The 13194-nt window shown below is 44.0% G+C and overlaps 1 protein-coding gene across 1 annotated transcript; it reads right to left on the bottom strand.

Moving 5' to 3' along the window:
• Positions 1-695: 695 nt before the first annotated feature.
• LOC307095004 (zinc finger protein 551-like) lies at positions 696-10054 on the bottom strand (the record flags this gene model as incomplete). Its single annotated transcript, XM_079764211.1, has 4 exons — positions 9810-10054; positions 5543-5666; positions 3418-4353; positions 696-709 (listed from the first exon to the last, which is right to left on the bottom strand). Exons 1-4 carry the CDS (start codon positions 9810-9812, stop codon positions 696-698), a joined length of 1077 nt encoding a protein of 358 aa, XP_079620337.1. The 5' UTR covers positions 9813-10054.
• Between the last annotated feature and the right edge of the window lie 3140 nt (positions 10055-13194).

The raw sequence follows: 13194 nt of genomic DNA, 5'->3' as shown, positions 1-13194 counted from the left end.
TCGAAAGCCCACTTCCCAGTTCTTGCCATTCTCCTCTGGCCTTCCTTGTTGTAAATGGTCTGCTGAGCTGCATCTAATTTGTTAATACCAAGTGGATGTTATTTGATTTACTTGTATTTTCAGTCGGGCTCAGGACGATGCACAATACTACTGCCTAATCGGCCACCATTTATTTATTTTTTACCACTTTGTGATCCTTGCTGTTAAAACCAGCCAGAGTGACTTCTATACAGCCTGCAAATGCACAGGGCATGCTCCCTGGAGGCTCCCACCTGGAGCCTGCCAGCCCTTCACAGAATTCTTCAGTGAAGTCCCCACTGACCAAAGCTAGTTTCACCTTCCACTATACTGCTGTTACCAGTCACAGGTATCCTGGTCCATTCTTTGTGGACTGTACTCCTCTAGATGCCAGTTCCCAAGGACAGGGGACTCTGCATTTACAGCATCTGAAACAGTTGGGCTCAACAGTATCCACAGCTTCAGTCTTTACATGTGTCCCTTATGCCCACCCATGGCTGCTGACCCTCCATTCAGCCTGATTCAAGTCCTCATCCCTACAGCCTTCCCTCAGCCCACCCTCTGCAGGAACCTGACCCATGAGCTGGCAGAAAGACGTTCACAGGCATCCGAACTCTCTGCCCCTCAACCACACACCCCAGCAACACACTATTCCCCAGAATCTAGGAACTATCACCTTATTTCAGGTCTTCTAAGCACAGGAAAAACTTAGGGATGGGGCATACCAACCACAACTCATCCTCCAAACGTGGAATTATATTGAGACCAAGCCTCTCCTTCTGGAAATGCTTCTCCCAGATAAGAAGATTGTTCTCACCATTGAAAATATACAGCACCATTTCCTGTAGCATCCATGCTACCTCCAGGACTGTCTGGGTAAGGGGGTGGGGAGAGGAGTGCTTTATTTTTGATAAAATTAAAGTGCAAAATAATCCCTAAAATGGAAAAAAGAGACTTAAACACCAGTGGGTCTCAGGGGTGTGAGTGGGTTGGCTGGAGGCAGGACTCTCTAAAGGTGAACTGATTTGGGGGTCCAAAGTATCAAGGGGCTTCTCCCAGATACAGAAGTAGGTTCATTTGTAGCAGGCAGGTGCCTAGCTGGTGGGGAGAAGCAGTCTGGGTGTAGATAGAAGAGCCCTGGCCAGCACATCTCAGGCAGACACAGAACCCAAATCCCTCCCAGGGCCTTGACTGGGCCTCCTCTCTTCCAAACCCTGGGAAGGACACAGTGTGCCCAGCTATAGTGGGAACATCCCAGGCAAAGGCAGGGAAGAGTGAGGAAAGGGGGGCTGTGCAGGCAGAGGCCCCATCTCAGGGCACCAGAGTGAATGTTTGGATTTTTTGGTAATCCTCATCTGAGGATGTTTTGAGAGAGAGTACAAGGGAAGCGGGAGAAGAAGAGAGATATTGGAAGAGACATCAATATGAGAGAGAAAAAAAATGAAATGGCCCCCACATCCCCATATGTGCTGGGATCAATCATGCAAACTGGAACCACAAAGTCAAGCAGCATTTCTTTCAAGGCCTTGGCTAGCAATGCACTATAAGCCAATATTGGCCAAAGAGTAGTTTTCTAGTATTATGCTGTCCCTCCTAAGGCACAGAAAGATTGGGATTCAAACAATATCTTTTAACTCTATGATGATAGATCATAATTGTGCTTGACAATCATCCCTTGAAGTGAAAATAACCAAAAAAATTAAGGTAACAAAGAAAAATATGTTTACTAAAAAATTAAAAACCAGAATAGAGTACAGTAAACAATTTGCAGGTTGGTGAATTAGAAAGTAAACAAATTCATAAAAGCATAATTCAATAAAAAATCTCTTCAGCTACAAATGTATCTGGTAGTAGATCTGGGCATGTCCTTCAAGACTCACTTGTACAAGAAACACATGAGGAATATAGTAGTTTATGTTCAATTAAAAGGGTTTAAATTCAGAAAAATAGGTCCCAAACAGTCACATTCAGTGTTGTTATTCTAAGTGAATAAAACATTCCCTGCACATTTAACACTTCTCTCCAGTGTGAACTCTCAGATGTTTAATAAGACTAGATTTTTGGAAAAAAGACTTCCCACATTCAGTACACTCATATGGCTTCTCTCCTCTCTGAAATTTCAGATGTATAATAAGGTTAGACTTTTGGCTAAAAGATTTCCCACATTCAGTACACTGATATGGCTTCTCCCCAGTGTGAACTCTCTGGTGTTTAATGAGTGCACTTCTTTCACTGAAGGACTTCCCACATTTCACTACACTCATATGGCTTCTCTCCAGTGTGAACTCTCTGGTGTTTATCTAATGTACCTCTTTCACTGAAGGTCTTCCCACATTCACTACTCATATGGCTTCTCTGCAGTGTGAACTCTCTGGTGATTAATGAGTGTACTTCTTGCACTGAAGGACTTCGCACATTCACTACACTTATATGGCTTCTCTCCAGTTTGGACTTTCAGATGTTTAATAAGGTTAGATTTTTGGCTAAAAGGCTTCCCACATTAAATACACTCATATGGCTTCTCTCCTCTCTGAAGTTTCAGATGTATAATAAAGTTAGATTTTGGGCTAAAAGACTTCCCACATTCAGTATACTCATATGGCTTCTCTCCAGTATGAACTTTCTGGTGTTTAATGAGTGCACTTCTTTCACTGAAGGACTTCCCACATTCACTACACTCATATGGCTTCTCTCCAGTGTGGACTTTCAGATTTTTAATAAGGTGAGATTTTTGGTTAAAAGGCTTCCCACATTAACTACATTCATATGGCTTCTCTCCAGTGTGAAGTCTCTGGTGATTAATGAGTGTACTTCTTGCACTGAAGGACTTCGCGTATTCACTACACTCATGTGGCTTCTCTCGAGTGGGAACTCTCTGGTGGTTAATGAGTGTACTTCTTGCACTGAAGGACTTCCCACATTAACAACACTCATATGGCTTCTCTCCACTCTGAAGTTTCAGATGTATAATAAGGTTAGATTTTTGGCTAAAAGACTTCCCACATTCAGTATACTCATATGACTTCTCTCCAGTGTGAACTTTCTGGTGTATAATAAGGTTAGATTTTTGGCTAAAAGAATTCCCACATTCAGTACACTCATATGGCTTCTCTCCAGTGTGTACTTTCCGATGTCTAATAAGGTTAGATTTTTGGCTAAAAGATTTCCCACATTCAGTACACTCATATGGCTTCTCTCCAGTGTGACCTCTCTGGTGTTTAATTAATGTACCTCTTATACTGAAGGACTTCCCACATTCAGTACACTCATATGGCTTCTCTCCAGTGTGAACTCTCTGGTGTTTATGTAATGTACTTCTTTCACTGAAGGACTTCCCACATTCAGTACACTCATATGGCTTCTCTCCAGTGTGAACTCTCTGGTGTTTAATGAATGTACTTCTTTCACTGAAGGACTTCCCACATTCAGTACACTCATATGGCTTCTCTCCAGTGTGAACTCTCTGGTGATTAATGAGTGTACTTCTTGCACTGAAGGACTTTCCACATTCAGTACACTTATATGGCTTCTCTCCAGTGTGGACTTTCAGATGTTTAATAAGGTGAGATTTTCGGCTAAAAGACTTCCCACATTCAGTACACTCATATGGCTTCTCTCCAGTGTGAACTCTGAGGTGTACAGTGAGGTGAGCTCTTAGACAGAAGGAAACCCCACATTCACTACACTCATACATCTCTTCTCCAGGGTGAACTCTCTTATATTCAATGAGGTTAAAGAATCGTCTAAACACTTGCCTACATTTCTTACACTCATAAATCACTTCTCTAGAAAGTTCACCCTGACACTGAACAACGTTCAGGATGTGGCTGGCAGCGTTTTCACAGTCACCCCACTGGTGATGACTTTTACCATCAAGAAATTCCTGTGAAATCTCGCTGCCACAGTGTAGCTCTTCGGTGTTGAGAGTGGCCTGGTGCTGGGGAATCTCTGAGTTGTATCGCCAATCTTCCCCAACCTCCCTGCTGGTTGAAGGCACCATCAATAAGTAGAAGCTGCACCTGCTCGCATAGGATGCCCTGTCCATAGCTTGTTTCCAGGGCTCCGCTCCACATTCATTGCTCTGTTGCTGCTGAGGGTTTGCACTGAAACAGAAGTCTACAACACATGCATCACTACAGAAGGCTTTCTGCTCAAAGTATGCTGAATGTGACTCAGTCAGGTGCAAAATATCTTTTAACACAGAGAAACACCACTTACACAGAAGGGTCTTCTGGGTGGCTAGAGCTGTCTTAGAAGCCCTGTTCTGTGACTCTCCTTGTATAGATACACTCTGATCAGAACAGACCACCTCATCATCCATTTTATGCCAACAACCTGAAAAGTGAGAAAGGGTGAGGAAATGAATGTTGAATGTGGTGACAGTGGGAAGTCCCATTGCAAAAGTGTGTTACACATCACACATTGGTTCCATGAAAATATCTGAAAATAAGAGATGTGCAGGAAGGATTAATAAGAGGCTCTTGTGACTTTTTGGGCTAATGAAGATCACAACACAGAGAGGCCTCACCAGAAATATGACATAAACAAGGCAAGCACCACATGGATTAGAATATGAATCTCCAGCTAATCCTTCAACTAACGGCATTCAGCAGGGCTTTCTTGCTAAAGATGAGTGTGAGCTGTCCAAGAGGTTGCTTCCATCTTCCTCCAAGTAAAATTCAATAAAGGAGTAGCTGGTTTCAAAGAATACTTAGCACATATGTGCTTCTCTTAACATATGTGCAAGTCAATGTTGCAGAATACTGCGTAGGCACCAGTGCAGAGGAACAGGTGAAGTGGTGAGCAGTCAGCACTGGGCCAGAGAAACACATCTTGCTATAGTATTCAGGGAAGAAAATATTAGAAACATCTGAATGAGGGTCTTACAAAAACAGCACATGATTCATGTAGGTAAAGACCGTAACATGGCACAGGCTGCCACAAAGAACCTTTACCTAGAGAAAGAGGGCAGAAGTTGAAGCCATGCATGTGGACACCGTCAGCCTCCCATGAAAAGAATGTGAAAGCTGGGACCAATTAAGCTCACTGCAAGACGCCTGACTCCCTGACACTTCCTGTACTTTTTGAGGTTATGGGTGTTCAGGTTGTTTGTGGAGTCCTTTGCTCAGGGCTGCCCATCCAGCTCATCCCTGGGAGCCACAGCACTTTTAAAAAAAAATATTTTAGTGATTTTTTCACAGAGAGGAAGGGAGAGGGATAGAGAGCCAGAAACATCAATGAGAGATAAACATCGACCAGCTGCCTCCTGCACCCCCCCCACAGGGGATATGGCCGCAACCAAGGCACATGCCCTTGACCGGAATCGAACCTGGGACCTGTCATTCCAAAGGCCGATGCTCTATGCACTGAGCCAAACCAGTCAGGGCCCCACAGCACTTTTGAAAGGACAGTAGGGGACATTAACAGACACAATGTTCTGCCTGTGGGCAAGAGAAAGCTACGGCTGAGCCATAAAGAAGAGAGGACGTCACCTCAGGACACTGGGAGAACGTGAAGGTCTTACCTACAGATGACACAAGTGCGAACACTTCCAGCATCACATCGCAGTACAGAAGTCTCTGAGCCTCATCAAGGAGCCCCCATTCCTCCTGAGAGAAGGCAATGGCCACGTCCACAAAGTTCACATCCTGTCATAATGGGGACAGTGCAGCCATGATCAGAGTCACTCCTAACATTATAAGTCTATCCTACTACCCACCCTCCACACACATCTGCTCTTTCCACTCTACACATCAGAGAAAATACCAGCCCTTCATCCCATGAAACCCACTGTCTTATTTTCCTGCTGATATTTTTCTTCCAACAACAATTAAGGCAGTTGAGTAGATAGAAGATACCTGAGCTCTGGACCTCCCATGTACGCCACACTGCCTCTTATCAATACAGTGGGTGTCAATATATAGGTTAGAGAGATATGTTGGCCATAAAGAGAGTGTGAGTGATTTGTACTGTTTTCTCAGGAAATAGCATTGTAGTCCCTCAGATTGTTGCAATAAGACACCAGAAACATGGCATCACACTTCACCCTCTTGACCCCAATCCCAATGTGCTGAGGCCATTGCTTTGTACTACCTGCTGTACATAGTTCTTTGAACAACACTTCTCTTACACAGCTTCATTCCTGGAGGTACAACTTCAAATAAAATGCAAATATGCCGTAGTGTGGATAAATTATTTCCTAATCACCTTCTTTTCCACAATTATAGTTCACCACCTCCATTATCTATTTCTCTCTTACCCTTCTTCCTTACCCGTGTCAGTGGAGGTTTACAAGCCTGGATAACACTGATTAATGCTACCTCATTCCTTTCAACCAGTGTGTCACAACCAACAACAAAAGACAGGTGGTTAGTTAAATAGCACCTAAACTCTTAATCTGGAATGTAGCACCCAAACTCCTCTCTTTTCAGGCAATTACCCTAAAGTTCACCTTATTGTTACATCCAGGAACCACCAAAACAGACTCTTCCTTCATTCACTCTATGTCAATGTCATGGTGCTGTGGCCATGAATTCACCGTCCCTCTCCGAGTGCACATCACTCTTTCTACCACAATTCTCTCAAACCTGCACTTCCACAGGCCCAGCCACCATACTCATCTTCAGGCCTTTTACTTATTACTCAGCATGTGTGGTCAGAGGATGGTTGCCATATTGAATCAGGATCAAGCACTACCCACACTCTGATAGTCCACACTCATAGAAGCAGCCTTGATTCCTGTTACGTAGGCCTTTCTCCATGACTGTTTTTTTTTTTTTCCTTCAACCTCAACTATTAAGAACAACCATCAGATCTCAAATATCCATAGCCCACCTCCTGTGATGCTGCACTTGATGTCCCTTCACTAGTCACAGCCAACAACTCTCACTTAACCTTCACTCAAGTCCCAGCCCTGATGGCCCACTGCACCATGCCCAGTGAGTCTCATAGATAACCACTCATGCCTCTTAGATAATCCACAAGACTGACTGCAACTCCCCACAGCCAGGGCACACCAAGAGTCATAAGAAAATCCTGGTGAGAGTTTAGAAAAGTTGATATGTACCAGCCTCAGTCTCATCTTGTTTGAATTACTCTTTGGCCTCCAATTAATCTCAGGTCCACTCACCTTTTAAAGGCTTTGGGCACTGATAAGCGATTATCTCTCCCCCACACTCTACAGGACAACTTCTGTCCCTAAGCTGTGTTGTGACACCCACTTCTCACAAACAGTGGCCCCAGAAAGAAAGCCATTCCTCAGGCTCACACTGTCCCTTCTGACTACTACTACCATTAACAACCTGACCATGATTCCCTGTATTAAAGTGATATACTGTCCTAGATGATGTGTCTCAATTTGTTGAGCATAGACCCGTGCACTTGTGTGAGGTCACACGCCCGGGTTGTGGGCTGGATCCACACTAGAGATTGTGCAGGTGGCAACCAATCCCTATTTTTTGCTCATCCCTGTTGCTCTGTCTCTCCTGCCTTCCCCACCTCCCCATCCTTTCTACATCTAAAATCAATAAAAATATAGATGTATTTTTAAAAACAAACATGCAGGTTCCTGATTCGGCTCCCTCTTTATTCCAAGCCTTTGCACATTATGGAACCTGTGTCTGGAGGACCTCGCACTGATTACACTGGTTGCCAAAAACAAGGTCCACTCCATGTAGCCCTCCTCCTGGCCTTTGGAGTCTGGGCTCAGTGTCTGTTCAAAGTCCCCAGGTCCACGGGATACAAGAGCGGCTGACAGTCCCAGGACTCTACTATCTCAGAGGCCACAAGGGGGTGAGGCCCTGAAATAAGCTCCACAAACCCGTGCACCTGATCGATTCTGCATTTTTAGGAATTTGTGGAAACATAATGGTCTGTTGAGAGCCTGGCAACCACCAGGCTCTATGGGCTCAGGCTGCTCAGTGCCCTTGCCTAGCCCAGAGGCCAGGTGCCCTCCAGATGCCTGAATTATCTCACAGCTCAGTCCTCAGTGCTCCCTCTTGCCAGTTACCTTGTGATTTACAGGACTTCCCCTTCCTGTCCACAGCTGCTGTCCTCTGTCTTCTAGTTCTGAGCAATGTTAGGAAAAGTTAGAATCCTGCCTCTGAGCAATGTTAGGAAAAGTTAGAATCGTGCTGCAGAAAATGTCCCTCTTTTTTTTACAACCATCTATGGCCCAAGCATTTTGAGAATGAAAGTAAAACTCCTCACGCAAAACCTCACCACAACTCTTTGTTGCCTTTAGATTAAGGTGACCAGATTTTAACATTGGTAAGGCGTGACACCATTGACTGGGGGGGTGGGGGTGGGGGGTTCTTGATTAAAAATTTGGTCTATAAAACCAGAGAGGGTCGGACCTGCATTACCACCATTTGTCCACCATCCAGAACTGAAATATCATTGCTGTTATATACACATAAACAACTGTTGGACATAGAAATCGGGACTCAAAAGAACTGTTGGCCCAGAAAGAAACTCACTATAGACTGATTCATTTGCCTCTCAGCATAACCATTATTGCTTGTCTCATTTTCGATTCCTATAAGTGTATTCCTAGTATCACATGAGCTCACTCATCTAGGGGAAATGATGAACAACATAGACTGAAGAACAAGAACAGCATTGATCAGACTGTCAGACCTCAGAGGGAAGGTAGGGGAGGGTGGGGTCAAGGGAGATAGATCAACCAAAGGACTTGTGTGCTTGCATATGAGCCTAACCAGTGATCACGGACAACAGGGGGATGGGGGCATGCGTGTGGAGGAGGTTTGGGATGGGAATGGGGGGGAGTGTTGATGACAAATATGTGATACCTTAATCAATAAAGTAATTTAAAAAAATAAATAAAAATAAAAATTTGGTCTATATGGAGCAACAAATATTTTCATAGAATGCAAAAATAGTATTGCAATATATTTTTTTAAATTTCAACATAAGTACAATTTACAAATATAATAAATAAAAAATTATGTATAGTATTATTTTATTCTTTGGCATATTTCTCATTTGAGTGATTTTTTTTTTTTTAGTAGATTGCTGTCGTTGTTTAAAAGGTCATGAATTTGCCGTAACGTAAGTCATAAGTGTCACTTTCAAGGTCGGCGCTGACTTTTTGCTGCCACTATAAAATATAAATAATACGAGTACTGTCTGCTAAATTCAAGAAAATTTATGTATTTATGAAATAAATAAATAAATTACTTACCTAAATTATCTGAATAGCTGATTTGTAATGACATCACTTGTTTAACTAGCTTACTAGCACGCAGTACGATGTGTATCGTCTGAGAGAAAGTTACAAAATGTTTTCGTTCTTGCCAATCCCAAAAAAATGCCATTGTTCATTAAGTCCAAACAATTGTGGTCGAATTCTAACAACTGATCAACAATGCGAACTTTGATAAGCAGTTCTCGATAATCAGTTCTCAACAATTATTTGTTATTATTAAAGTTTAACATTATAAAATTAACAAAAATAATATAAAACTCATATCCTGGCTAAATAGCCACCTGGCCGCCGAAAACCGTATATTTCCTTCCCGTTCCCTATCTTGTCGTGCATTCTTTCCAAAAATCGGGACTTTTTTAAAACGTCGCAGGACGCGGGACAAATTGTTAAAAATCGGGACTGTCCCGCCAAAAGCGGGACGTCTGGTCACCTTACTTTAGAACCCAAACAGGCCCGGATTCCGGAATCCTCCACGCCCAGTTGCACCATCATGTCCTCACAAGGTGGCACTGCAGCCTTCCACCCTCTTCCCCCATCACCCACGTGTCACCCACCAGGGACTCACCATTCTGGACGCTGGGACCTGGGCGGCAGGACCTGAGCGGCGCTGGTCCCCAGGCTGGAGGGTTCAGGGGGGTCAGGCTGCGGGAACGCTGTGAGCAGAGAGGATCCGGGAGGCACGGGGACCCCGATCTCGGTCTGTTGGGGCTCCAGGAGCCTCAGACACACCCTGCACCGCAGGCAGCGGCCTCCCAGGCCTCCTCCTACTCACGTCCAGTGCCCTGAAGCCTGTGACTCTGTGAACAAAAGACCTAAGAGGTTAAAATGACCACCGCGAGGAGGAAGGCGGAAGTCCCGCCCTAACCGGATGCGCAGACATCATAATTCCCTTTGGCTCTGCCCAGACGTGTGCAGTGCTTTTCGGGTAATGTAGTTTTCTCAACAGCCGAGCAGGGCTAGAAACCCAGCCATTGAGTTAGGTGAATAAAAGTGTTGTGGCAGAGAGAGTGATGGCTGGGGAGGGACAAGATGCGTCCATAGGCTTGCCTAACTGCAAAAGACGGACAGACCTCCCAGGGCAGTGGTTCCCCACCTTCCTAATGTCGCGACCCTTTAATACAGTTCCTCACGTTGTAGTGACCCCCAACCATGAAATTATTTTTGTTGCTACTTCGTAACTGTCATTTTGCTACTGTTCATGAATCGTAATGTAAATATCTGTGTTTTCCGATGGTCTTAGGGTCTACAGGGTCGCCTAAGACCATCGGAAAACATGACCATGCCCAGACCTAACCAGCCTAGAACAGCTCTGCCTCAGGGTTGCCTACAGTATGTGAGGTCTTGACTTCATGCAGAAAAGATTTCACACCATGAGTTCAGAAGATTTTGAGGGTACATTTATTAAAGCTGGGGGTGATGAAAGAAAGTGGATTTCTTAGATGCTGAACTATCTGCCTATTGTTTAAATCATTAATTCATTTTAAAAATTGGCAACATTTTCTGACCAGACTTTTCAACCAAAGAGATAAAGGCGGTGTAAATCAATGCATCAAGAAATGCTCACCATAAAAATATCTTAGGGGAATGGATTTAAAACAAAACAAGTTAACACTATACTGATTTTCAGGCCTGCAATTTAAAAATATTAAATATTGCATGAGCTCACAGGTATAAAGAAAAACTAGAATTTTCATCATGTGGGTGTCTGGAAAGGCAAAGGGAATAACCATTTTAGTTCAAAGTTCTGCATGTCTTAAAAAGTAAAACCCTCACCTACAGTACAACAGTTAGATAAGTAAAACATACATTTACATAAAGAACCCAATATTCCCTGAAAATTTATTTATAATACCCCAAACCTGGAAATAACAAAAACCATAGTCAGATCAATAGACAAAGTGGTTATTGACAAAACACAATACTACTCAGCAATAAAAAATAATAAACTTTTCACATAAGAATTAGAGTTCAATCACAAAATAACTGTGTAGCATGAAAGAGTTCAATATTTGTTAAGGTTTACACAAATTATAGTGTTTATAATATTATGAAAAATATAAACTAATCTTTTCAAGAAAGGAAAATGAGTGACTGTATTTAGAGCCGGGGAAGGCAGAAAGAGAGATTACCAAAGGGCAGGAGGTAAATTTAGGGTGTACTAAAGTAGGTTTAGAGTTGTAGGTATGAAAATTAATACAATAGTTCATAAATAATAACACAAGAATAATCTCTACCCTGGCCATTGCACTTCAGTTGGTTGGGCAGCATCCCTTGCCCTGAAAGCTCACTGGTTCCACTCCAGGTCAGGGCACACGCCTACCTGGATGCTTTAATCTCTTAAAGGAAACATTAAGAATGAAGATGCTGCACTGCTCAGGGGGCTCAGTATGTTGGAGCATCCTCCCGTAAAGCACACCCACAAAATTGATGGCTTGTTTGATTCATGCTAAGGGAACTTAACTAACTAGTTTGTAAATTAAATTCTTGTTCACAAAGACAAGGAGGAGGCAATTGATAAATGTTTTCTTTTTTATCGATGCTTCTTTTTTCTTTTCTTTCTCTCTCTCTCTCCCTTTCTCTCTCTCTCTCTCTCTCTCTCTCTCTCTCTCTCTCTCTCTCTCTCAATGCATTATTGAATGCTCAGACTTATTAAATTTTGTGGAGAATGTTAACAATGCAGATTAAAACTTTTAAGTCTATGGTACAAGTGCATTTAAATTCTACATGGGTTAAAAATTGAGAAAAGAATTTATGTTCCAATATTTAAAACTCTGGTTCCATATAGCAAAGAAGTCATTGCAGTCACTGAGAAATGAGTGAACTTCAAACATGTCTTACACTGCACACTGTCCTCCTATTGTTTAAATTGATAAATTCATTTTATTTTTTAAAATTCTATATTGTTGAAAGCATTGCATATTCCCTTTTTTTCCCCTCTCCAACCTGTCCCCACCCTCCAGCCCAGGCCTTCACTCCCCTAGTCTGTGTTCAATGGTTATACTTATACTAGAGGCCCTGTGCACGAAATTCGTGCCGGAGGGGGGTTGTCCTTCAGCCCAGCCTGTACCCTCTCGAATCTGGGACCCCTCAAGGGATGTCCGACTGCCCGTTTAGGCCCGATCTCAAGGATCGGGCCTAAACGGGCAGTCGGACATCCCTCTCACAATCCAGGACTGCTGGCTCCCAACTGCTTGCCTGCCTGCCTTCTTGATTGCCCCTAACCGCTTCTGCCTGCCAGCCTGATCACCCCCTAACCACTCTGCTGCCAGCCTGTTTGCCCCCAACTTCTCCCCTCTGCCGACCTGGTCACCCCTAACTGCCCTCTCCTGCAGGGTTGATCACCTCCAACTGCCCTCCCTTGCAGGCCTGGTCCTTCTCAACTGCCCTCCCTTGCATGCCAGGTGCCTCCCAACTGCCCTCTCCTGCTGGCCATCTTGTGGTGGCCATCTTGTGTCCACATGGGGGCAGCTATACTGTGTGTTGCAGTGATGATCAATCTGTATATTACTCTTTTATTAGATAGGATAGAGGCCTGGTACAGGGGTGGGGGCCAGCTGCTTTGCCCTGAAGGGTGTCCCAGATCAGGTGGGGGTTCCCTTGGGGCGTGGGGCGGCCTGAGCAAGGGGCCTGTGGTGGTTTGCAGGCCAGCCACGCCCCCTGGCAACCCAAGTGGAGGCCCTGGTATCTCGAATTTATTTTCCTTCTACAATTGAAACTCTGTAGCCTGGAGCGGAGCCAAGCCTGGGGCTCCCTCTGAGGCTGGCAACCATTTCTGTTGGGGTTATAATTGAAACTTTGTTGCCTTAAGCAGGTGGGCCCGGCCAGGGTGTGCGGAAAGCTTTGCTTCCCCTGTTGCCAGGGGAAACCCTGGCCTGCTCTCTCAAACTCCATCCTGCCGCCATTTGTTTGAATTTGTTTACCTTCTATAATTGAAACTTTGTAGCTTGAGT

Source organism: Cnephaeus nilssonii, assembly GCF_951640355.1.
Source record: "Cnephaeus nilssonii genome assembly, chromosome: 24".
NCBI classification, from domain to species: Eukaryota; Metazoa; Chordata; class Mammalia; order Chiroptera; family Vespertilionidae; genus Cnephaeus; species Cnephaeus nilssonii.
Note: the sequence above shows the minus strand (reverse complement) of the source record. Positions and strands in the feature narration are given on the sequence as shown.